General features: G+C 42.6%; 1 protein-coding gene across 1 annotated transcript; it reads right to left on the bottom strand.

Annotated features, from left to right (window-relative positions):
• Positions 1 to 18,064: 18,064 nt before the first annotated feature.
• LOC109282622 (secretoglobin family 1D member 2) lies at positions 18,065 to 23,010 on the bottom strand. Its single transcript, XM_019485226.2, has 3 exons — positions 21,764 to 23,010; positions 19,027 to 19,214; positions 18,065 to 18,307 (listed from the first exon to the last, which is right to left on the bottom strand). Exons 1-3 carry the CDS (start codon positions 21,816 to 21,818, stop codon positions 18,284 to 18,286), a joined length of 267 nt encoding a protein of 88 aa, XP_019340771.2. The 5' UTR covers positions 21,819 to 23,010; the 3' UTR covers positions 18,065 to 18,283.
• Positions 23,011 to 27,119: the final 4,109 nt, after the last annotated feature.

The following is a 27,119-nucleotide window of genomic DNA, read 5'->3' as shown; positions in this document are numbered from 1 at the left end:
ATTCAGTCTTGTCAGGTCTCCACTTACTCACTAATGACCACTCACATTGAGCCCCAACACGTTCATGTGCCCTCTGATTCAAACTTGTTCATCTATTTCTCTATTCTAAGCCACCCAATCATATATACCCCCCTCCCCATAACTACTTGGCTTCCATTCTCCCTTACTGATTTAAGGTCTAAGCCATTTTTAGTTGTCTTTCTGTGCCTATAGGTTTCCTTTCAGTAGTACTTTTTGCTTCCAGGTAAACTGTTGTTGGACTCTGAGGGCTGTATAGTGCCAGTGCTGAGTAATCTCTTAATTAGCTTCAACACGCAGGATATCATACACAGTGGAGTATCCTTGCCATAACTGCCACTATCTCTCTTCCAGTATCCTATGCAAATATATCTGAAGAAAAAATATGAAAACTGCTGTATTGCAAGGACTCTGTCAGGGGAGCTCTGTCAGCAGCTGGCTGTTGTCATAGCTGACACTATAGGAAAGGTAGCTTTACCACTTCAGAATGAGCACACATGGTTCTCCTGTACACACACTTTCTACGGTTAATGACTGTGGGTATGATCCAAAAGGCAAATGAAATAAATAGGACACTTCACATTGAATTTAATGGACTTTGGATTAGATCCTATCACAGCTTCTATATTTGTGATCACAACTTCTATATTTAACAAGTATTGATGTGAAAATGTTGCAACAATCTTCCACATTTTTTCCACAAACCACTAAAAATTACTTCACCAAGCTACAGTATTTTTCAGGAATGAATTATTTCCTTTACAGTTAAAAAGGAAGTGAATGAGGAACTAAATGTATTTATTAAATCGGGTAGTAGCTGTCTTTCCTGCTTGGTGCAGGGGGCTGGACTTGATTATCTTCCGAGGTCCCTTCCAGCCTTGCAATGAATCTATGAATAAAAATTGTTTGGAAACGTCATCTGTGGTTTCTACAGAACATAGTTGTCTTTGAAGAAACTGTACTTAGAATGTAGGAAGAAGGCAGCGTTTGCTTTCAGCAACATGCAAGCAATAATTCTAGGTTTCTCAAATTTCTGGAACATTGTTGGTTCAGTGGCTGGATACTGGCAATTGGCAGTCAGCATTTTGTGTTATCAGAGCTGAATTCTGAGGAAAGACTTTGTCACTTAGGCTTCTGACCGAATCATTTTCTGAAACAGAAAGTAATAGCAGTGAATGTGAGTTCAGAAAATCTCAAAAAGAGAATGCAAGACAAAATACCATTCAGAAAGCACTTCTGAAATTCAGCAGACTAATAGCATCTTTGGATATAAAATCATGTCAGCCTAATCATTTGATGGGCCATAGTTTTGTCATGGGAACTTTTGGAAGGAAGCATGTATAAAGCAAGAGTAAAATGACTAAACATATGGAGAGTCAAGAAATCAAGTGTTATTAAGCTACAGTAGGCTATTATCACCAAAATTATCTTGTAATTGCAGCAACAGAATTACTGTGGTGAAAACAGCAGTTGTAACTAGTAAGTTTTGAGGGTGTCAGTCTTACCTGCCCTGGGAGACTCAAAGTCCCCAGCAGCTATTGCCATGATGTGGCTTGCCTGCCCCCTTCCCAGTCACTGCTGCTACTTCTGCTGCTGTGCCACAGACTCCTCATCCTAAGTATGCTACTAGTTTTCACATATGGAAATAGGAGATCTCTGCTTTCCGATTTCTGTTCCTAGCTCTCATCATAACATGACCTCCAGAAAGTCACCTGGATCCTTTGAGCCTCATTTACAAAGCCTTGAAAAAACACTTTCATAAATAAGTGTCTTACAACTGACATGGGTAACTGGCAAACTCCAGATTTCCATCAGAAAAGGCTCACTCTGAAGTCAGTAGGAGTTTAGCTGGAGCAAGGTCTGACTGCTACTGCTTAGGAGAGGGCTTAAAGATTTGGTCTAATACTTACATCCTCGGAGATGGATGTTTGAATGAAGACTGTCATTTTCCTATAACTACTTTGCTATTTCTGTAGTATACTAGGGGTGTGTCTACACGAGATGCTTTACCATGTAGTAGAGCTAATTACTGTGCAGCAAGCATCCACGTCTACATGTGCAGATGCTTGCTGTGCAGTAATTGGCTTTAATTGTGAGTAAATTTGCTACTTGGGAGATAAGGATCTCCCAGCCTGAGTATCACAACTGAAGACCCATTTCCTGGTAGGGAGGCTAGCACCCAGGGGCATCTTAGAGCTCCCCCTGGCTGCTGCAAGGGGCTGTTGTAGGTCTGCAGAGAGCAGGAGTGGTCTGCTGCTAGGAGCAGCAAATTTGCTCCCACATCCCTGCATGTGTAGTCATGTGCCTGGGAGAATTTACTCTTGAGTAGTTTACTTGAGAATAAACTGCTCCCGGATTATTTGCACATGTAGATGTGCTGTGGTAGCACCCACAGTGAGAAGAATATAGACACCAAACTGTATTTATTAAAACAGAGAGAAATAACAGGGATTCAGCATCACCAAACTTTCTTTATGTTTTGAGTAAATACAGTGTTGCTCGTGTGGAGCCAAGTCATTTGTCTTTTGCACACAGCTCCTTACCTAATGAGATCTAAAGTGTTCTCAAGGCAAATGAATTAATTAATGTAATCAAATTACATATAAGAGAAGCAAGGTTGCAGCCATTCTACTAATAGCTATTTGACTACTTCATGTTCACATTTTCCTTATTAAATGAATTACAAAAAAAAAAAAAGAATCTTGGGATTTATCATTTAAAACATAAGACCTAGACTTCAGGAGTGTAGGTTGTAGCTGCATTGGTCTAAGGACATAGGCACACCAAGGTTCTTTGGGTAAGACCTTTAATACCTAGACTTTGCTTTCATTGAGATAAAAAATGACTCCCTCACGGTGATTTAAAACATATAAATGAGATCAAGTAATAAATCCTCATACAGTTTTTAGGCTGTCAAACTTTTATGAATCCACTCATCTGTATGGTGCCAACCAAAAAAAAAAAAAAAAATTTGCAGTACCAGCTAATAGAAGAATCAAATAATGGAGTAAATTGAAAAAACATAGGCAAAGTTTTTTATTGTAAGCCATCTGTTAAAAAGATGCATGGTTGTACCATCATTTAATATGTGAAGCTGAAACACTGGCACTTTACCTCCAATTGTCTTGCAATACTTTATTTGTACGCTGTACCCATAAAAATTGAAAAATGTGCATGGACAAAACATTTGGCACTTGCCTACAACCCTCCATAAGGCATGTGCACATACATATATTGTGTGTTCACTTGTAACCCCCGACAAAGGCATATGTGACACAGTGGTTGGAATCTTGCCTGTAATTGTCTATAATAAAGTGCTCAATTAAATACAGTATTTGGCTTGTTCTTATAACTGCACCTGCATCAGCCAGGTCCTATTGCCTTTTGGAAGCAAATATCTTCATAATAAATCTTCAAACTTGAAAAATCTCTTCTTTTTGGTTTGATATATAACCCAATTGCTTACCAGCCAGTTTTGGTGTTTGCGCTTTCTTGATAAATAACTTGCAAATATGATTGCTGAAGGGGTGAAGTATACTACTGGAATTTTTTAAAAAGAAATAATTCCTCCTTTGGAAAAATGACAAGTATCTTTTCTTCCAGTGCCACATTCAGTTTTGTGCCCCTGTCTCTTTTTGATGATATTCACTGGGATCTTTCATGTAAATGCAACACAGTAAGGTAAAATAGCTACCAAAATAATACTGTCCTATTATATATGTCTCTTTTGTGTTAACAGTATAAATGACTTCACATATAATTATCTCAAAGCATTTATAAACATTGATTGATTGAAGCTGCACAAATTATCTATACCGTAAATATTTTCATCTTTGTTTTAACAGATGGAGAAGCTGAAGAGAAGGTGTACGTCACTTGTCCAAGTGCCCCCAGTGCAATCGCAGAACTGGAAATAAAACCTAGGAATCTTTATCCCATCTTCTAGAGTTCTCAGTGGTTTCCAAAATAGGGGTCGTGATCCTAAATGATGTCATGGCAATTTAAATGTGGTGTTATTAGCCCAAGGGAATTTCAATGATTTCTGTTAGTATTTGGGGTCACAAGCTTGACAGAAGCAGGGTGGGCCATGGAAGTGGCCCTGTCACAGGAAATGGTTTAGGTTTTCCCACTGCATGATATATTAGCTAAATGATGTTTGAAATAGAATAGTCAGAAACTCACTGTTTTGACTGATGCAAGCCTATCCTGGCAATAAAACATAAGAAGAGTGAATTACCAGCAGCTTGACAAGAGCCTTTGTATGTTCCTGAGAGAGACTCTCAATGCATTTCTTCAGTGCAGCTAAAGCAGCTTTAGTCACATCATCAATTCTGTATTGGGAAATTGGCCCAACATAAAGTTGTTCAAGTGTGCCTTCAAGAAGTGTATTTAGAAAACCAGGGAGAATCTCACGAGCAGAAACTGTGCCTGGAGCACAAAAGAGAAAACAACATTTAACCAGGGAGCCAACAGCCCAGTTACCATTCCCATTACTGGTTTGATGCAGATTCCCCACAGGTGTCAAACCCCCTTGCTGTCCTCCTGTATTCCCCCTCCCCACCCCTCAAAGAATGAACTGGATACAATTTACATCCTCTCAGCTTCAGTGTTTTTCAGCTTTCAAAGAGATGCAAGGCTGCTCTCAGTTACACCAGAGACAACTGTGTTGCCTTAAATTAGATTCAAAGACTCAGAGTTCCTTAGATCAGGGCTGTCCAATTTCTCAGTAACCAGGGGTGCAGGCCGCCCACCAGGCCATGCTGCACATCAGCCTCTGCACTGTGTAGTGGGCACGTCCCACCCCACTGCATTGTGCCGGCACCCCTGCACCCTTATGCACCACACACACCATAGCACCATGGTTGTTCCCCCTCCAACCACCTCTTTACTGTGTTGACACCACTGCATTACAAGACAGAATCCCTGGGTCCCCCCAAGCCATGGGCATTGGAGGAGGGAGGGGAGCCCAAAAACTTGGGCAGTAGCAACAGCTGGAGTGACAGGAACAGTGGCTTCTAGTCTGAGCGCCCTGGGGGCTGCAGGTTAACCCCTTGTGCTGGATGCTGTCCACAGGCTGCCAGTTAGAGAGCCAGGCCTTAGACATACTGACACTCACTCAACAACACGTAAGAGAGAGTTTACATTGATGTAGCTTTCCTCACTGAGTCATAGAAGTGTGAGGGTGAAAGCAAGCTATCTACTATACCATTAGCAGTGTAACTAAGGTAGAGCAACCACATGGCTGGGGGGGGGGGGGGTGAAAAAATATCATCAACTGCTGCAGTTGTGTGCGACACTGACAGCCAGAAGTTGCTGCTGTCCCTGTGCATGACCACTGCTGAGGGGGCCCAGTTGCTCTGCTATGCTTCTGCATACCATACGCCCTCTTCCCTCATCAGCTCCTTCCTTTCCTTTATTCATGCTTGCCCTTTGACCCTGCAGCTTGCATGCTACCTGAACCTTAACTCCTTTAATTCAGACTCAATTAAACAAATTTAGAGGTAATGTTAGCTACAGAATGGTAAGTAGAGTGAGCCTACTTAATTTTCAGGGAGGCAAAGCAAGTCACAAGTTGAGACTGCAGAGCCACTGGAAGGCTAACTCCCTTGGTTAGCTTTGAAAATCTCTAGAATGGGAGAGGACTCAAGCTGGTATTATGTACATTTTCAGCCAGTGAGGATGCACCGACATTTAGCCCCAGAAAATTTAGATGAAAGTTCAAATGAGCATGTGAAAAATGTCTATCAGCTATTTTCTCATCTACCTGTATCAGATGCTTATTAGATCAGCACAGTTTGATGCTTATGAGGTCTGAAATTTAGAGGTTTAATAAAAATGTGGCTTGAGGTAAGGTCAGCTAGTGGAAGGGAGTTGCAGAAAAAAAATCTCACAAAGCTAAGTGAGTGGGCGAAAAAACTGGCAGATGAACTTCAATGTCAAGAAGTGCAAGGCTATTCACCTGGGGAAAAATATTCTCAACTATATGCACAGAAAGCTGGGTTTTGAACTAGCTGTTATGTTTCAGGAAAGAGACCTTGGAGTCCTTGTAATGTAGATAGTTTTCTAAAAACATCAGCTCCGTGTGCAGCAGAGATCAAAAAAGTCAATAAAATGTTGGGCATCTTAAGAACGCAACCAAAAACATAATGGAGAACATCAACAAGCCCTTGTACAAGTTCATGGTGCGCCCACATCCTGAATACTGTATGCAGTTCTGGTCCCCACATCTCAAAAAGGGTGTAGTAGAATTAAAAAGGCACAGAGAAGGGCAACCAAAATTATCAGGGACATGGAGCAAGTGCCATACCAGTAGAGACTAAGAAGACTAGGACTGTTCAATTTGGAAAGGAGATAGCTGAGAGGCAATATGACAGAGGGTGAAATCATGAAGGGTGTGGACCAAGTGAAACTAGTTCACCAAGTCCCCGAATACTAGACCTAAGGGGGCACTAGAAAGTACCTGCTTACCCAATGCTTTGTTAACTTTTGCAATTCATTGTCACAGGAAGTGGTAAAGACAGATAGCATAGCTGGGTTAAAAAATTCATGGATGATAGCTCTACTAATGGATATTGAACAGAACGGTCAGAGATATTTCCTTTGGCATCTCTAATACAATATTGATGGGATGTGAGGGAAGGTATTAAATAGGGGATAGATCACCTTGGATATATCCGGTTCACAGTTCTCTCTTTCTCTAGCATCCACCCCACCACTGTTGGAGACAATACTGGGTCAGACGGACCATTGGTCTGATCCAGTATGGCACTTTTAATGTTCTTATGTTGAGGAAGAATATTTTTGAAGGAAGTGCAAACTGTGCAATTGCACTGAACCAGTGAGGGTCCCCTAAAGCATTAAAGTTATACTTCAAGTACATTGCACTTGTCAAAAGCTAGACTATTCCAAACTTATAGAAGACTGCTGCAGCTAAAGTAGAAAAAGCTGCTTTTGGAGTTGCCATGAGCCACATAACCTGTAGCTGTTTTGTGCCCTGCAGCCATTTTAGTTTTAAGCATAATTGTTTGGAAAAGAGAATTTGAACCTTTGCCTGGGTTCTTAAAACATATACCCCACCACTGCTCATAATATTAGTAAAACTTACCAAAGAAGCAGCAAAATGCCAGAGTGACGAGCAGAACAACAGCCGTCAGCTTCATGGTAGAGTCGGCTATTTTGTGTTGAGCCTAAAAGTTCAAAAGCCAATTCATTCAGTTTGGAGCTCTGCCTCATCCCCATTTATATCTGAGGCAGCCAGATCTGTTCCTCCTCCAAGGTTATGTGACGGGTCACACAGGCTTATTAAAATTGAACCCAAGCCATGTTTGTCAATGGAGTTGATGGACGCAAAATGTAAATTCCCTCTCCCCATTCACCTGCTGATTACAATGGGAATGGAACAGCAAAGCATAATGTGTCTCTTTCTTTGTGTCATAATTCATGCTGACACCATTCCCTGGGATGCACAGAAACTTAGTGCAGCTAGCGACGTGCCTGTGTACTTGTGAGGTAAACGCACAGAGATGCAAAGAATTGGGGCCAAACCTAGTTTTTTTATACTGAAAAACTGCTCATTTTTTGCATGATTTATCTCTGTTGCTGTCTTATCTCCTTGCTGGATATTTTTCTCTTCCTCCCTCAGTCCAGGACTCGAAGGTCCTTGTCAATCAACGTAATTAGTGACTTCAAAGCACAGCAAAAGAAAGGGAAAACTGAAGTCAGCAAGGGAACTCTTAAGATGAGTGTGCATCCTCATTTTGCATAAAAAGTTTCTGTAGCTCTGATTCTGACTGGCCAGCTTTCTGTGTTTTATAAGATTTTTTTCCCCCACTGTTCCTCTCCCACTTGCAACCTCCATTCCGATTCAAAGGCCGTACTCCTAACTCTCATGCTCAGTCGCTACTTTTCCTTTCCTCCCAGTATTTATAAGAACATTTCTTTTCATTCTCATGTGTTTAATTTGTGTATGTTTTGGGTTAGATGCACTTGTGTCTGATATGAATGGGAAAAGGGTTCTTATTTTCTGTCTTCCAAATACTAGCTTGATATGGCTCTTCTTCACATGAAAAGGATTAAGCCTGTTGTTAGGATTAATATGAAAAACTTATCATTTTGATTTGTTTTCAGGAATACCAGTGTAGGTCCTTATTGGACAATGTCTCTGTTTCAAGTAGAAGGTTTCCTGGTTTCTGATTGGTAAGTTTTACTGATGCGGAAGGAATTAGTTTTTCCATCTCTCTATAATTTTCTCTCTAGTTTGTTTGTTGTTTTCATAGCATCCTTTGTGGCTCTGAACAACGGTTGAAAATGTATCAATTTTCTTTTTGAGTCCTTTCTGAAATCCATTTTGTCCCAGGAAACAATCCTAGCTGTGTGCTGAGTTGGTTGTATGTGCAGTATGATGACGTCTTGCTTATTTGCTTATGTCTTCATATCCTTTGTGGTTAGAGCAGGGGTGCAACTTGAAACGAGGTTGTTAGTGATTCTGCCTGCTCTCTGCCTCCTCTCCCTCAGTCACTTCCAATAATGCTATTATGCTTTGTTGTCACTATGGATCTGCAGTGGCCAGATTATGCCAACTGATTTCCTGCCAGAATATGCTGCAGGTCAGGATAAATTTGTGCTTACCTATGTGAGGGAAGCATTCTGCCAACTGCAAATCCTTTAAAACATCCCAGGAATCTAAACACCGTGGTGCTTGTTTTGCCAGGACTGCTGCCACTTTCATATCAAATAATCCTCTCATTCAGGTGTTACCTTCAGGTTTTTAAAGGAGGTATCTGTGAAAAAAATGCACCGTTTCCCTCAAATATTCACTCTTTTAGCACATTTTGATTCTCGTAGAAGAGTTCATTTGGCTGATTCTTCCAGTGGTAGGTGCTCTCTCACCCTGGACATAAAGATCATGCAGGCTTTCTCTGTGAAGCTGTGCTAAGACATGGGCTGAGCACTTCAGATGCATGAAGCCTAGGAGCAGCCCAGCTTGAGGAGAAACTTGAGCTGAACTTTAACTAATTGTTAATGTTCATGTTAATAAAGTCCAGCCACGAGCAGGAAGTAAATTTTGTTTCTATATAGCATGTGAATTTTCAAGGTAGGTTAGCAAAGGCACCTATTCACAAACCTGCTCACTGACATTCAGGCTTTGACTTTGATATATTTTTTGATTAAAGTAAATACCAAGGAGCACTGTTACCTGAGTTACCTCATGTGAAAAAGCGAGCCTGACAAAATTCAGCATCTTCCTTTCCTGGTCATTCTGCCAGTCATGCTAGTGATAGGAATTTTCTTTCTAAATGTGTATTAATGTAAATACATTTTCCTTTGATATCACGTTTGGCATACTGCAGTCTTGCTACCATCAGGACTCTGACTTTAGTAGCATATAGTCAAATTTAAATACCAAGGGCTTACAAGAGATACATAGTGCTTTTGGGTCAAAGGTGAGATATCTTTTACTAGACCAAAATAGTTGGTCTAATAGATATTGCCTCTGACCCAAGAGCTTTGTGTATGTCTTTCTCAGGCCAACACAGCTACAAAATAGGTACAGAGTGCTTGTGAGACCAAGAGCAGTGAAAACTCAGGGGATGAAGGCTCCTCTTTCATTTGCTTGCCTACCCTGAGCAGGAAGAAGTTTCTATTGAAGTGAGAGCATGCCTTTTTCTTTCCCCATGTTTCTTTACCCAGAAGGAGGTTTTGTGTTAAGCAGTTGCTTTTCTTTTTTGTTCTAATTATACCGGTGGATTTTGTATGGCTAGAAGGGGTGACGAGGACACCATAGTGGGGCATCTTAAGGGTGCGCTGAGGCTTAAGCCACAGTGGTACCCGAACAGTACATGGTGTTTTGAGCCCTGCCAGGACTTGTGACATAGGCAGGCTGAGGCAGAAAGGGTCAAAGCCTGAGAGAGGCAGAAACCAGGGGCTGGAAAGGCAACAGAGATGACCTGAGGCTGGGAGGGCTAAGGGCCAGACCCAAGGTGCAAAACCAGGACCAGGGAGCCCAAAGCCCAAGAGATAGGAACCAAGTCAAGGGGCCCAAAGCCTGAGAGGGGAAGGAACCAGGGCCAAGAGACCAGAGCCCAAGACGGGCAAGATAGGGGCTGGAGCCCAGGAGCATAGGCCTGGTGCACTGGGCCTAGGTAAAGAAACCCAGCTAGAAAAAAGGGGCAGAAGCTGCAAAGGCCCCAACAAGGGCATGGAGGCCTGACACTGTCTTGGGGCAAGGTGCCCCACCAAAATGATAAGTGATAACACCTGAGAAGCATGGCTGGGGCTATAGGGGTGGAAGGAAGCTACAAATAGCCCTTTAGGCAACTGGTGTCTGAGAGAACAGAAAGGGCCAGACAGGTAGCACATAGTGCTGAAGAGACAGGACAGAGACCAGCTGGGTCCAGGAGGGACCCACCGGAGGGCCCCACCCACCAAAACATAGACAGGGGCTTGCTCTGGGACCCTGGAGCAGCCTCCCATTTTGTAATCAAATTATTCCAACAGAGGTGTGGGTAGACATGAGAAGAGGGAGAATATCCTGGGAGCCAGACCAAGGCAGGAGCTGCATGGCCACCCAGGATGTCATGACTGCTCCTGGGGTCCAATTGTGTCACACATCCCCTCTGTAAAACGTAGCGTCTTCCCTAGATCTGGACCTCCCCTTGGGTCCACATTTTTTCTCTCTTCTCCTGGCCTTCACACTGAAGAATTGAGTCTGCTGCCCTCAGATTTGCAGTCCCCACCCCCTTCTCATCTTGACTGCTGACTTTTGAGATCTGTCTCTCTCAGGGAACGAAACATGCTGCAAGAATTTAACAGAATGGAATCAAGCGAATTTCTTAAAATGTTTCTAGTAATAGTTGTCGAAAGTCCAGAACTTTAATTAACCCAAGGTATATTCGGAGCCAGGTCAAATGTATGTAATAAAACATCCAGAACTCTTTGAATTAGAGTTAGATTGTGATAAATAGGAAAGGATGAAAAGTACCATCAAGAGCATACCTGTATTCTTTGGGTAGTTCATCTATGCAGCCCTTCAGCTTATACTCAGCAGAAATCATTATTTCACTAGTTGCATAAAGTTCGAACTCCTCCATATAGTCTGGACAAGGCATATAAAGGAATTTGTCCAAGAGCAATCTAAGTGGCACATAGTATGTGGCACTAGCTGGAAGAAAAAATACATGAAAAAGAGGTTTGTAGGATAACTGTGTTTAAAATAATTTTGCTATTAAAGTATTTAACACAATGACTCCCAGCAACAGTCATGTCAGGCACAATTGGGTAAAGGGCTAATGAATGAGTTCATCTGAAGCAGTGTAAATTGGGAGGGATGCCATCAAGTCACTGGAGTGAGGCTGGAGTAGAAAGGCAATTTTATATGTGCTCCAGGGGTGGGAGGTTGGCACTTTAATTAGAGCAGCTCTGAGAGCCACTCTACTTAAAGCACTGCAGCAGCTCATGTATCAGCATCACCACACTTCAAAATGGTGGCAGGGGCTTGAACTCAAGTGCCCTCACCACCCTTTTGAAGTGCAGGGACACTGATACACGAGACATAGGAGGCTGCTGGAGCACAGGAATTACCACGCTCCAGCAGACTTGATTAATTGAGTCTGCTCCAATGCTCTGTAGTTACAGTATGTCAGAGCATCCTCCACACTTGTGTACAGGCACCCAAAGAGAGCAGAATTCAGCCCTTTTTTCTTTGGCCTAAGCATTTTTTTCCTCTTCTCAGCTCTGAGTTGAATTTGATCGGGAAAATAAAACATCCCTTGGATGGCTAACTCATCTTTAGAATGTGTAATCTGAATATCACTCTTCAAATGCAATTTTTAGTGTATTTTCCTAGGTTTTCTTCATTTTCTTTTTAAAAAGGAAGTTGTTACAACTACATCCAAGAGAATCTCTTAATTATGTATTATTTGATATCCACTTGATACCCAGCACCTTCAATACCACAGCACAGATTTCTACCATTGGAACTACAAGGCAGACTTCATTAGCAGACAGTGGGAAGAGGATGTTAGCTTGGTAGAAGACTGCTAGGACAGCAGTCCTGGGGGGAAATCTAGCTCCATTCCTTCCCTCCTACTCCTATGGAAGTGGAAGAGCAAGTGGCATATGTGATTCTACTCCTGCAAGTCTCTACTGTAAAAGGACAAAAGGTAATCAGAGTTCTTCATTGGAGAAATGACTGTATTGATATGATTATAAATAAAAATCCGTATTTTTTTTAATAAATCAGACATATGTATGGAATCTCCTCCCTTAAAAGGATATTTCTGTGATCTCACAGAATGATTTTAGAAAGTACTAAATAGAATGCAATTGTCAATTGTTTCACCCAAGTTGGACTAAAATAAACACACTGTATTACAAGCAACAAAAATATATGTAAAGTTTCCTACTTGGAAGAAAGAAGGAAAGTTTCTTTATTACTGAAAATATTTTTATAGGCATAACTAATATAAGAACATAGTAGTCAAAGGGGTTGCTGCATTTTTGGGAAGCATCCCCTATACCTCTCTGTGCTAAAATCACTGGCTTTTAATTTTCCCAGAACATTTCCTCAGTTTCATAGATTCATAGGTTGTTCAGGGCTGGAAGGGACCTTGCAGATCATCGGGTCCAGCCCCCCTGCTCTAGGCAGGAAGACAACTGGGGTTAGGTGACCCCAGGGAAGTGACTGTCTAGTCTCCTCTTGAAAACCTCCAAGGTATGTGACTGCACCACCTCTGGAATGAGTTTATTCCAGTCTGGACACCCTGACTGTGAAGGAGTTTTTCCTGGTATTAAGCCTGAAGCAGTCTTCCAAGAGTTTGTATCCATTGGTCCTGGTCTTCCCCAGAGGTGCCCTAGCGAACAGTTGTTCACCAAGCTCCTGATGCACTCCCCTGAGATAGTGTCAAGCCACTATCAAGTCCCCTCAACCTTCTTTTCTTCAGGCTAAAGAGGCTCAGGTCCCTCAGCCTTTCTTCATATGGCTTGCCTTGCAAGTCCCTGATCATATGCGTGGCTCTTTTCTGGACCCTCTCAAGTTTTTCTGTTTGCAGAAAAGAATTGCTGGAAGGTTTATGTTGTCAAGTAGTAGATAAAGTAACTTCATGATTTCCTTCCTACTAATCTGAATCAGTATTAAGCTTCAAGCTTTTTTAAAGGTTTGAGGTAGAGGAATGCTTACCAGAGTAGCAAAGTGCCTGGGTGGCCAGGTGAAGGACAACAGTGAGCTTCATGGTGCGGGCAGTTGTACATGAAATACCAATCTTCAAGACGCAAAAGCTGATCAGCTCCCTTTGCAACTAACTGTACCTCCAAAATTCAAATACATACTCAAAGCAGCCAAATCTGCTCCTCCCATGGGATTGTATGACAGGCCACAGTCTCCTTGAAATGTGGCAGGCTTTGTGGCCTCAACAGGGGCTAGCATGCCTGCAGTTTTGACCCCGCTGTGGCTTAACACATACATGACACAAGTTTGGCTCTCAAGAATTTGGGGTGCAGTTTCTCTGAATCCCCTGCACCTATCTTGAAACTTGCCACACTTCATGCCCTCAGAAGGGGATACCATTTCTGCAAGTTTCATCCACATCTGGCCAGAAATGACAAAGTTATAGGCTATTTCAACCTTCCCCATTATAGCCTATGGGTGAAACATCAAAACAGCATCAAAACAGTGAAACTTTTCGACTTGCCTCATTTTGTTTCAAGGTTGTTTCGACCATATCTGTTCTATTTTGATTTTGCTGTTTCAGTCTTGAAACAAGTCGAAACAGCGTCGAAACAAAACTGGTGGTGAAATTTCGCACAGCCCTACTAGACAAATCAAGAACAGGAGTCAGGCAATTAACAGTTGTGATATGATGATCAACCTTTTCCTCCCTGTTGGTTTTGACTCTAATCATCCATCTATCAAGTAAAAATGCTTTGAAGCTATACAATTAAACAGTATAAGGACTAGGCAAATCTGCCATCAAGGTGTGTGCCGTCCAAGAAGCCATCCTGCCATGCAGCCAACAAGTGAAGGATCCACGCTTTGAGGCTGTAAAAGAACTGTTTCCTGCCTGCACTGGGTAAAGATCTCTGTGCAGCTAAGATAATATTAAGGATTGATAGCTTGTTTTTTACTGGGAAAGAGTCTTTTTCTGTTGTTTAATTTTGTAGCTTGTTGGAAGTTATTAAAACTAGCCTTTCTGCTATTCATCAAGTGAGTGTTGTGTCAATTCTCAGAGCACTAGGTTTAAAAACCCACTTTCTAGGTGCAACATTGTCCATGTGGCTCAAGAATATAAATATACAGCTCTTAGTGTGCTGTAGGTTTCAAATGAAGTTAAGTACAGCTCCAAGCTAGTGCACAGTCACAAGTAACAAAAGACCCATCTTCAGCCACTTTTTCTTTCATTTGCTATCACTGATGCAATTTCTGTGTTGCCAGTGTGTGAATTCTCCATGTGAGAAGGTCTGTTGAATCAGACAATAATTGTGACAGGAGCTTCAGGAGTATATCTGTTCTAGATTCTGGGATTTGGCTGTAACAAGGGGGTAGCTTTCCCAATGTATTATGGTTCCAGGGACAGGCAAGTCTCCTGTTAATTTCCATTGCACTGGGAGTATTGGATGATGTGAAGATGCTTCTCTTTCCCTTTCCTTCTGGTGCAAGTAAAGTTGTCTTTTTCTGTCTCCTAACACATTTCTTCCTGGTGGTGGATGGGGAACCTTGTCGCAAGGCTTGATATTATTGATTAAATAGCAGGAGACATAATGTTACTCTTCCAGAGAAAAATCAAGACCAATTGCTTCAGTTCTGCTGGGGTCACCAGGGCATGATTACATCTGCACCCTAGAACAGGGGTCAGTGCCTGATCTGAATGTTGTTGCTGCTGTGTCTAGCTCAGCCCATGTGCAAGGAACACATCTGCCTAGTATTGAACATTAAAACCCCAGGGAAAGTGATATTGCAGAACAGAGGATCTAGTCTGAGATGTTTGACTTGGCCTAAAACAAATGGAGCAACCCCCCTTTGTTATTTACTCCAGCATATACCATGAATTACTCAATTGAATTCCTCTCATCTTACACAGGTGTCAGTGAGCATTTGGCTCCAAGGTTCTGTTCTTGCTGTTTTTCCTAGGTCACGTTAGCCTTTCTGTGCTCTCTGTAGGCCTGGCAGGCAGTACAGTTACCACTGAAAAAGTTACCCCCAGCAAAATACTAAATCTTTGCCTTCAATTCGAAGACATAGTGATCCAGTGTGTGGGGGCTGTGACTCTCCTCTTGCTTGCAGGCAAGATCACTGCATCCAGGTTAATAAAGTATCTGATTTGTGCTGAGGAAATGAGGTGAAAATCAGGCCAGCTGACTATTATTTATTTATAATAGCAGCTTTCCAAGAAGTTCTAGTCAGAGCCTATTGTGAGAGGCTCCAATCACAGACCAATTTATTCTTGTTCTGTTCTCTACTTGTTTCGGGAAGTTTAGAATTGTCATCTTGCTACGGAGAGGGAGGCCTTGAACAGCTCTGTGTGGGTGGGAACCAGACTTGAATATCAGTTCCAGGGCCAGGCTCATCTCCAACCTCTGGAACAGAACCTATTTAAGAACCAAGAGCATGGAGTTGGAGTGGAATATAGGTGACAAAAAGTGATGTGGGAATAGCTGCAATGAGCTGGCCTGCTGCCTACTTAAAACTAGTAACATAGGTAGGGTGGGAAGAGAGGGGCACCAGCTCCAGGCACCAATTATTTAGGGTTACCACAATCACTCCCAACCCTGGAAATCTTTGCCATGGCATGTGCAACCCTGAGCAGCATCTGCCGGGCCATAAGAACTAGGCAGAGCAGCGCTGCACCCAGCAGTGTATCTATGGGGCAGAAGACAAGCAAAGTGTTGTTCTGTCCAACCCCCAGGAAGTCTTTGCCACACCAGGTGCAGCCCTGCACACAGTTACATATTTGAGAGATGATGAGGAGCAAAGTAGCAGCAGCAGCCTTTACTCTGTGGAGAACATCAGCAGGTGAAACTTCACTCTCCCTCTCTTTCCCTAGTGACTTCCCCTGCTCTGCTGTGGTCAACATACCCCATACCTCCTCTCCAACCATGCCCTGGGTGCTGAAAGAGCTTGTTACACCTCTGCTTCAAAGTGTATTTTAAAAAATGACTTCTGTCTTTTGTAATTGTGGTGTTTGTTTTATTTCTGTTTAAAGTAAATAGAAAGAATCTAAAATTTGTTATGCAAGAAGTGTTGACTTTAAACAACTCTCATGAATTTGAGGGGTGAGGGAGAATGAACTGGGCTGGTCTCATGATGTTTCCAATGACTGAAGTTGCCAATGGGCTGTCTGTGTAAATTTGGGGTGACTCTTCCAAAGTCAGGGAACTAGACCACCTGTTTCCATCCTAAAACCTTGCTTTGTCAACTCAAAGTCTGGAAAGCTGCATTGATTTTTTTTTTTTTAAGCTAAGACTTTTGGGGAGGGATAGAAATCTTGGCCACATCTTCCATACCGCACTTAGTGCCAGCGTGCCAGTACTCCTGATGGATAGGAGCCATTATTGCCGGCTTTGCCTTCTCAAAGGATTTCTGCTGAAAGGGGTAACCAAACCATGTTTCTTGGCCAGCTTTACGGCTGCTTGCCACACTGCAGAGAAGAATCTGTGCCTGAACTGAGGAATTTGACATCTAAAATCTTCCAGCCAATAGGATTGTCTGCATCTCTTTATAGCCCATACTATTTTGTGCCACAGAGGCTATAAGCAGATCAAATGGCTATAAGCAGACCAAATGGCCAAACAAAATGAATAAACTGTAGCACAACTGATCTTCTTCACTGGGCAAAACAGATGTTGCCTGTGTTGTCCCAAAATTGGGCACCTGCTACTCCCAGGTGCAACAAACTTCAGTAATATGGACTTTTTGGGGAAGTATCATTTTTGAACAGGGGCTGTTTATCGGAGAGAAGATTTTCATGTACAAATAATCTACTAGCTCAAATAATGGGTAAAATACATATGGATATGTGATGGCCCTTTTAACTATCCGTAATGTGTAGAATGATAGAATCATAGGAAAACAGGACTGGAAAGGGAACTCAAGAGATCATCTAGTCCAATCTCCAGATCAAGAGGGATTACGCCTGTCTAACCAATTCCAGCTAAGTGCGTCTAACTTGCTCTTAAAAACTTGCAAGGCTGGAGATTCCACAACCTTTTAAAGTAATCTGTCCCAACATTTGACCACCCTGTAATGAGATGCAGGGCTCAGGGGCTGGAACCCAACTGCAGAGGGTAAGAGGATAATAGTTTACCTGCTGAAGAACACTGGCTCATCTGACAGAGATGAATGGCTGGGCTCAGAGGAAGTTAAAAGCTTCCAGGAAGGGAAGCTGGGGGAAGGGAGGAGTCTGGTGCTTAGAGAGAAGTACAGGAACTGTGTTGTTTCTCCAGGTCTGAAGGAAGACCAGCAGTTTAATTCTGTGTTTGTTCTTTGTACCTGCACTTGTTCTGTTTGCTGGGGTGAGAAGCTTTCTGTATGGGTTATAAAAGGACTAGGACTAAGAATTCACCGGTTTTATGAGGAAACTAGCTCTTGAGTCTGCCTAAGTGAGTGTCAACTTGCTCCACACCTTCATAGTGAGAAAGGTCTGCATGATGCCCACTCTAAGTTTCCCTTGGTACAATTCAAAATCATAACTTGCTCATCCTCTGCAGCCAAAGGGAATTATTTATCCCCATCTTCTTTATATCTATCCTCCAAACCCTTCCACTGCTTACACGCTCCTGAAGCCATCCAGCCTGCCCAGACTAGGGAGTTGTTCTGGTCCATGGCTTATAAAGCTTGCAGGCCCCTGGTCTATAGACTTCTTCTTTCTATAAGGCATTAACTTAGTAAAGCAAATGAATGATATCCTGAAGCAATTCATCATTTAGCTCTAGGGGAGTTTTTCTGTATTTATCAAAGAGAAATTTTAGTGTATGATTAGATCATTTTCCAAATCAAGCCCTCTGTCTCCTGGAGTTAAAAAAAAAGAAAAAAAAAGAAAAGGAAAGAAAAAAAAGAGACCTAAGCAAAGAACTGAATTGCTTTTAGTTTATTGGAAGAAGTTTAAAGTGAATTCTCAGATTATTGTCCACACTAGACATAAAAGCAGGAATTACAGATAAAAACACTTGGTCAAAGAATCAAAAAAATTGAAATGTAGTCATAGGGATTTGGCATGGATGGAAGATCATTTTGTGTTCTTCAGAGTTGCAGATTGCTAGATTTTGGTGTCCCTTAACACTCTTTCAGGATATTTCTCTGCAAAGATACAGTTAAGACAGTGAATGCAGAGGGCTGAAGTCTCCTAAATTATAACAGAAGCACATAGGCACATTAACAACTATAGTGAATTCTAGGGAGCTGGTACAACAAGTGTGGAGCATAAGGGCATAAGAGCAGGCTTAAATCTGTGTGTTAAAATTGAGAGACTTCACCTGTGCATCAATGGATTCTGCCCAGCCAATTTCTTTTTTTAAATGAGTCTCATTCAATTTGCAAAAAAGCCTGAAAAGACCTTTCAGGGTCAACTCACTAGGGGCTGTCTTTTTTTCTGTTATAAGAGACCACCTTTCTCTCTGTTTTGGTATTTCAACAGAGGAATTCTTAGGACCTGAAGCTGTTCTCACTTAGGCCTGATCTCAGCCACACCAAAGGAAGGCTTCAATCTGCTTTGGACTGAGCCATTTACACCAAGGTAGCTACTTTGATTTCATTAGACTTTCTAGATATTAAATGCTGGAGGCTGTAGGTGAGAGAGGGACAGTGCGGGGAAAAAAGCCCCCTAGTCATACTCACTTCACTCCCCCTTCCAGCATCCAGTCTCTGCCATTGTGTAACACAGGAGACTATGGAAGATGGACCTATCGTCTAACCAGTAAATGGCAATTCTTAAGTTCTTACCTAAGTAATGCCCAGTTTACACTGATATGATTTAAGAAAAGAAAAAAATGGAAAGATTAAGGGGGGGAAAAAATTACCATCAGTTCCTTCAAAGCCTCTGAATGATCTTTGGAAATGCCAAGCGCACATCCCTTCAGTTCAAGACCAGCATTCTCCATAGTCGGGCTGGTGACAAAAGGAGCAATTGCCTCCATGTACTGGTCACGAGAGGCAAAAAGGAACTTGCTAATAACATCCCTGAGGACTGGACAAGCCTCAGCTGTAGCTGCAACACAGACACATAAAAAAGAGTTTAGTTGGATAATGGTTTCATCATTTCATAGTTGTTAGGGCCTGGAAGGGACCTTACAGATCATCGAGTCCAGCTAATTATGGTGAACTAATTTAAACAAACCATTAAGGAAATAGTACAGTTTCTCCATTTGATTCTAGTATCCTGACAGCAATACCACTGTTAAAGTGGAGATGAGTTTTCCATTCTAACTGCCCATGGCTTTTTTCCTTTAAAAACTACAAGCACAAAAATATGGCTAGTTTGTTTTTCATCTGTTCTCATGCAGTCACAGTACTCATGTAGTAATGTCTTGTTATGTATGAGGTGTTGTAATGTGGCCAGGGGCTAGCTGTGGGTGGCATGTTGCCTGGTGATAACCCCAAGTCAAACTAAATTTTGAAATTCAAACTGGTCTCAGGTTTATGTTTTCCTCCAGAGACTTGGCATTTTTGAAGAAACCCAGTTCAGTTCCTAATTGGCTGGAGACTGCACCCTGGGTACAGTCAATAAGTTATTGTTACTGATTTAAGTAACCCAGTGGTAGGGGTCTCTTAAGGTACCCAAATGGGATCCTCCCATGCCAGTGCCATGTAAACATACTAAAAGGACTTTGCCTAGCTGTTCAGCTTTAATCTGTCTTGCTCCATACCTGGCTAGCTCCCACAATTTACCCCATGATTTTCCAGTCTAGTTAACTCTCTAATCAGTTTGCTTTTGGGGCTTTGTAAATGCTTCCACCTCAGAATGAATTATGCCTAGAGAGTCTACTACATCTGAAATAGACTGCGGTGGAGACTCCTTAGAAAGATGTCCAGATCTACCACTCCCATTCACCAGAAAGTGGCAGTAGGGAGCATTCTTAAAACCCGTACTTTTACCATGGCAGTGTTAAGAGCCCCTTCAGACCTTGCAAACTTTACTTTGGGCTGTATAGCCATCCCATGAAGATGCTGTTCACTCTAAAAAAAATTCACTGCACTCTGTTATATTCAGCCAAAGAGCAAACAAAATGCGTGTGGAAAGAACAATATAAGTAAGAAGATGTCTGGGCATCTGCTTTGGAAGGAACTGAATATTCTTGCTTCCTGAAAGAAGAGTCCTAGTTAGTTTGTCCCTCTCTGGATATCGATGTTGATTCAGCAGTTGTGAGTTTATGTTAGAGCAAGGAATTTTAATGCAAAACAAGTCATTAACAAAAAATTACAGGTGAAGATGTAGATGGAAAAACTCCATTCAAGTTCATAAATTGTGATTCTCAAAACATAAGTTTGCTTGGTCAGAATGGGGATAAATTATGCTCCCATGCATGCCTCTTCAAATGTATTTTAAGGTCTGGGAAATGCTGCTGTCTCATGCTGGTGTTACTGAGAAGCGATTTTGGCACATTTATTCTTAGAGGGTGAAAATCTCTGCCTTTGCAGAGAATGTAAAAAAGAAAACAATTTCTTAGAGAATTTCAATATGTCCCATTCTGAAAGCTTAATTGAAACTGAAGGCATAAAGACTTTTTGCCACCTTCCAACAAAGGACTGAATTTCACCAGCTTAGCTGCCAAATCTACAATAAAAAGACCTATTATGTGCATGTGGAAAAGTTAACTTTTGAATTTTGTTACTTGGATAATTTTAGACTTTGTCCATTTCATAGCTTCTATGGGATGAAACAGAAAATGCTCAGGAAGACCTTGCTTTCTGAAGGCACTTAAATCAATTAATTAACACCAATGGTGCTTAAACAAGTTCTCACAGTTAAGCACATGATTAAGCATGTTCCTGAATTTAAGCGTAAGTCACTATTACTTTCATTACAGATAAGAAGACACATCTCACACAGGAAAGGTCTTTAAACACTGGCAATGCATATATGGAAGAAAGACAGTTTATGATTTCTTTAAAATCACTGATACTATATAATAAGCAACATGCTCTTGTTGGGTAAGCCTTCTGTCTCTCAGGACTAATCCAGAGTTCACAAAGGTCTATGGTCTTTTTATCAATCTTAATCAATTAGCATCCGCTTATATATAGATAGCACAGGATTCCTTCTACCAAATCACCCTGCTGTTCAATATTTAGATAGTTAACCACCTTTGTAGGGGGATCTTGGTTTTAATTTACAGAGATGAATGTTTTGCTTACTAAACCTAATTCTGGAAACTTCAGGGAACCAGGAAACCTCATCTCATTTCATATTCTGAGTTGCTCCAATGGCCTCATTGGATTCACACTGGTGTACCTGGTGCATTTTGAGTCTCCAGGCTGAATTTAATCCAGTCTTTTCAATGTAGGAGCTCAACTGTATCCTGGAATGTCTATTATATATGTATGTCTATAGTAGACATATGGCTTATATGTCTAATAAACTCTAATAAAAATAATACTGATTTTAAAACAGCTTGATACTTAGCTTTAAGCATGGCTAGGGTTTTGAGGCTTCATGGTAGAATTCTACTTGTACTGCTGATCTCTTACTCACCTGAAGTGTCCCATTAGCTTCAGAGAGTAATGAGTTTCAAAGTCTGTCTTGCAAGTATTACTCACCAGAGTAGCAGCAAAATGCCAGGGTGACCAGCAGAAGGACAAGAGTCAGCTTCATGGTGAGGATGGGTGATGGTTGGCTCTCAGGTCTCACAATGGAAGGGCTGAGGGAGTGGTTTCAGAACACTGCTTGCTCCGCTCCAATATATGTACAAGGCAGCTACATCATCTCCTCCCAAAAAAGTCTGTGCCAGACCACAGAGTGACATTAGCACTGGCATGCTGGCCATGTTTGTTCATGGGATACAGAAAAGAATAAATGTAAACACTGATCCTCTTCATTGTTAACGTTATTGCAGTGAAATAGTCCAAAGAGTTGAGTTATTTGCATAATCATAGAGTGTGTACACAGGAAATCTGGAAAATGGGAGAACACCGGCACATTGTCTCCATGATGGCAGAGGTTCTGATGGACTAGCCAACTTCAAATAATTAGTCAGTTCTCGCCTCCAGAGAAGTGCCTAGGCTAGGAGTCTGCAGGAGAACTTCTAACATTTACCTTGTTACAAAGGAAACATCCCCTTACCAACTGGTATCCCCCTCCCCCAGTGGAGTCTATTTGCAGGGCAAGTGCATCTGTACACTGAACATACCTTTAAGTTTTCAAAGAGAAAAGTAGTCATGGCCCAGTTGCGGTCTGCCTGGATTCTCATGCTTGGGTCTTAATGATTAGCATAAGACCAGCAGAAATCTCATCAATACTGAACTGTATTGGTCCAAGAGCACGGCAGTAGCTTGGTGCAAGCTCATCCTACCAGTCAGTTTGATTAGGTTGCCTAAATTCTGACACCTTTGCCTTCTCTTTCCTTTACGTGTTTGCAGCTCTTCAGAGCTTCCTTTTCCAGGCAGCCTCGACTCCATCACAGAGCTCTGGCATTCACTCTCCCACTTCTCTTTTTTCTTCCTAGAGCACTGCTTTCTCCTCTGCCTTTTTTGGTATGTGTCTCAGTCTGTTTTGAGGCATTCCTGTTGTTTCATTCTACCTGAAATACCGTCTCTCTGTTTCAGGGATATCTTTGAAGGAGAAGGGATCCTGCTTAATTACTTCACATCATGTCTCTGTGGCAGAACTGTGTATCTGATTGACAAAATGACTGCTTTGAGGGGTACACTCCTAAAGCAGAAGCCTAAGTTGGCTACAACCACTGTCCACTTGGAGTTTGCTGCTGCTGCACACCCAGACCACCATCTTTCTTGGAAGATGAGCATAATGCCTAGAGGTCTAGTCCAGGGGTTTTCAACCTTTTTTAATCTGAGTACCCTGGCAGCCCAACACTGAGAGGGGGCGTTGGGGGGGGGGGGGGATAGTGCGTGGCCAGACGCCAAGTGTGAGGAAGGGTAGCGCGTGGCCAGACGCCGAGTGTGAGGAAGGGTAGCGCGTGGCCAGACGCTGAGTGTGAGGAAGGGTTGTGCGTGGCCAGACGCTGAGTGTGAGGAAGGGTTGCGCGTGGCCAGATGCTGAATGGAGGCAGGGGGAGGGTAGCACCCGGCCAAACACCAAGCGGGGAGCAGGTGGTGGTTGCACACGTCTGGACACAGAGCAGTGAGGCGGGGATGGTGCATGGGCAGACAGGGATGGAGCACTGCCATTTTCCAGGAGCAGGGCCAGGGCAGGGCAGGGCAGGGAAGCTTACTGGGCTGGGGTGAGGATAGCAGTGTCCCTCTTTGGGGTGGGGAAGCTCACCAGGTTGATTTGTGGCAGTGGCAGTGGCCGTGTATGAGCTTCCCTGACCTGCAGAGGGGTACCACTGCCCTCGCCCTCACCCCAGCCCTGCTCCCGAAGGTGGCAGCACTCCATCCCAGCCTGCCCATGCGTACCCCCAAGGACTGGTCCAAGTACCCCCAGGGGTACATGTACCCCTGGTTGACAACCCCTGGTCTAGTAATTCACAATCCCCATGGCACAACACCATACGAAGGAAGTTGAATGGCCTCTAGTGGAACTGAAATAAAGTCATGAGAATGAATTTGTTTAAGAGGCAAAGATGAAGAAATATGGAAATGACTCCAATTAGAACTTGTGCAAGTGTCAGAATTGCCAGTGATCATGATTGTTCTGATGGAAATGTAAATATTTTTTTATTACATGGTTAAAATCTCCAACCCAGATTTAGTTTCTTTATCAGATATGACATTTTAGCTTTTATCTGAATACACCTTTTGTTTTCTTTCAATGGTTGAAATAAAAAATAATTATGAAGGGATTATGTTTGGATCTATTTGAAGATGACATAATTATCATTGGCTTTTAACTCATACATCTGAGCAAGACTGATCCAGTTGACTTCCTTTTGAAATCCATGGGATTAGTCTCACTTTGCTTATCCAGGCAAATGCCTGAATTAGGGCTTCATGGTGGAGGTCAAATACTAAAGCATGGATTATGTTCATTATAGGTCCTTGAAACTCCAGAATCTACAGTACCTATTACCATTATTAATTGCATATCACACATACCTTTCCTTAAGAAATCAGCCCTCCAAAATTGGGGCTCTTGTCTTAAGCAGGGAAACTGATTATCCTCTCCACAATAGAAGCATGGAGACACTGTGCTGGGAAGTGGCTCCTGCTTCTGTCTCAGTAAGCAAGCAGTGGGAATAAAGTCCAGTGTTAACTCTTTCACATCCATTACTGAATTGGTAGTAGCTTTTGGATAAGCAGCCAAAAACTACCACAAAGGTCATATTGCCTATGAAAAAAACAGCACTCTCCCCCTCCCACATTGGGGTAAGTGTTTTAAGTGCAGAAGCTGTTTTCTTTGATGGGAAAGAAGCACTCCTGCAAAAATCACGCATGCCAGGCAGCTGCCAAGTTGGCTGCCACTTGTGTCTGCTTGGGAAACTAAAGGGATGGAGTCTTGCGTTAACACTGTCACAGCCGTATCTATTGGCTAAGTACTTTAACTTGTGCCTGAAGCAGCAAGTGTGCTGGTGGCAGTATCTTAATGAGACTTGTAATGTGAAAACAACCCTTTATTTATGGGAATTTATATAAAGAACAATTTACAGTAAAGAACTAACAGTCTTCCTACTATTCTTTACAAGGACCCTGTGATATAAAGTCCTCCTGGAGACATAATGTGTCCAGGAAGTGTGGCATTGCCCAAGACAACTGGCCACACCAGGAAGTTCCTGATGCTACAATTCCTGGACAGTCTGTTCCTAGGAGGATGTGCTTTGTCACACTATTGGCTACAACACTGGAAAAATATTTTTTTCTACACTTGTTTTCCAAAAACAAGGCACTTATTTTACTTGGCGGGGGTGTTGTATGTGAGAAAATATGGTACCATATGCCACAAATAGTCCATGGAAATCAGCACTCAGTGAAAGGGTGGTCGAATCTGCTTGTAAATAAGGAGTGGACACTACAGCATCCACAGCACATCCATATCACAGCAGTTAAGGCATGTGGCTTTTCTCTCTGTTTTTCTGAAGCCACGTGTAACCTGAGCAATGAACTATCATGAACATACAACCTAGCACTGATAGAGGACTCCCTTCCTAAGAGGGAACAGTTTGGGCCAATAGACTGAAAAGCATCTGGAGGCTAATAGTCTCTAGTGCACTCTGTGCAGTGAAGTATGGTTGCAAGGATAGGCAGGGTTTTCTGTTAATATTCAGAAATATGAGCTGGTATGGGGAATATTTTCCTTCTCTGTGATCTAAAAGAAGTTCAGCTGTCTGGTTCTGTGGCCCAGGAGGTGGTTTCCAGTGCTGGAGCTTGCAATGGAGATGGTTTAGTGCTCATTCTGAAGCTTCAGCTAGCAATCTAGTGGCAGTAGTCTATCCAGAGGGAATAGCCCCATCTTCAGTTTCGCCTTAACACAAGCTCACTTGGGCTACATAACTCTAGTTCAGAAGATGCAGTCACAAGCCCAGTGTTTGCTCGGGGTGTCTGGATGCTGCTGTGGTCCCTAGCCTCCCCCCGAAGTCCAGTGAAACAAACTATGCAGAACTGAACTTCACCCTAGTGGTCAAATGGAGGCCATGGGGCTGAGAGCCTCCATTGGGAGTTGCTTGGTAATGCTAAGGAGTAATATGGAAGCACAGAAAATTGTGTGGTTCTTAGTCACCTGGACATAGTGACAGAAATTATAATTTAGAGATGCTCTGTAACAGGGGAATGAAAGTGTTGAGGGCAATGGTTCCTCAGAGAGCTGAGATCCAGCCAGTTAGTTAGATGGAAGGACTGCAGAAGCTGCAGAGAAACACAAGTCTTCACACCTAGACAAATCCAAAAACAGGAGCCAGGCAATTTAACAATTGTAATATGATGGTCACCCTCTTTTTCCCTGTTTTGTTCGGACTCTAACCAGCCAACTATCAAGGAAAAACGCTTTGAAGCTATACATTTAAATAGTATAGGAACTAAGCAAATTTGCCAGCAAGGTGTCCAGTCCAGCACATGCAGAGAAAAATCACTGCAACATTCCACCCAGCTTAACCAGCAATGGATCCGCTTGGTGAATGCTGCAAGACTGGACCAGCTTCTTCTGCCTGTGTTGGTGAGAAAACAGTACTGCAGCTAAATATGTACTAGGACTTTGTGGAGTAGCTCATTTTATTTTGGGATGGAGTCTTTTTCTGTCATTTAGTTTTATAGCTTGCTTGTGGTATTGTTCTTAAAGCCTTTCTTTAAACCGGGTGTTGTGTCAATTCTTGGGGCACTAGGTTTAAAAACCCGCTTTCTATGTGCAACAGGGCAAAATACATGTTGCCCATTTTCCCACCCATTGATACTGTGGGACAATGGGTATTATGTTTTCCTGGGGCTTGAAGGGCCTGGTCTGATGCATCCTGGGAATTCCCATGCAGGAGCAAGACCCTCAGGCCCTGGAAGCACCTGTGGACTTTCCCTGCTTACCAAGATACCTCCCCAGGATCAACTTTCCCTGCTTACCCAGATGCTCCCCAGAGTTTTGGGGGCTGTCTCAGTGTGTTGGGAAAACTGGGCAGGTGCTTCTAGAGCTTGGGGGGCCTGATCCTGCATGGTAATTCCTGGGGTGTATAGGATCAGCCCCCTCAAGCCCTCAAATTCCTATCAAAAGCAGCTAGAGAGCTTGGGCAGCTCCAGGCTGCCTGCACTCTCCTGCCACTGAGCAAATCGATGTCCGCTGTAGTAAAGCAACACTATTTAACACTACCTTTTGTTGCTGTGGTGCAATAAAGGATAGAAACATCTCTTCGCTTGCCATTTGTGCCACCATAAAACTTGTAATGATGGCACAAATGTAACATCAGGTGATGTCTGTTTCTACCTATAGGGAGAAAGCCGCAAACCAACCAGTTAGTTAGTGAGGGAAACTGAATGACTGAAGAAGCTCGCTTACTGTTCCACAAATAAAGCTTGCTTTCTA

This window comes from Alligator mississippiensis, chromosome 2, assembly GCF_030867095.1.
Source record: "Alligator mississippiensis isolate rAllMis1 chromosome 2, rAllMis1, whole genome shotgun sequence".
In the NCBI taxonomy this organism is placed as follows: domain Eukaryota; kingdom Metazoa; phylum Chordata; order Crocodylia; family Alligatoridae; genus Alligator; species Alligator mississippiensis.
This window is presented reverse-complemented; position numbering and strand designations above follow the sequence as displayed.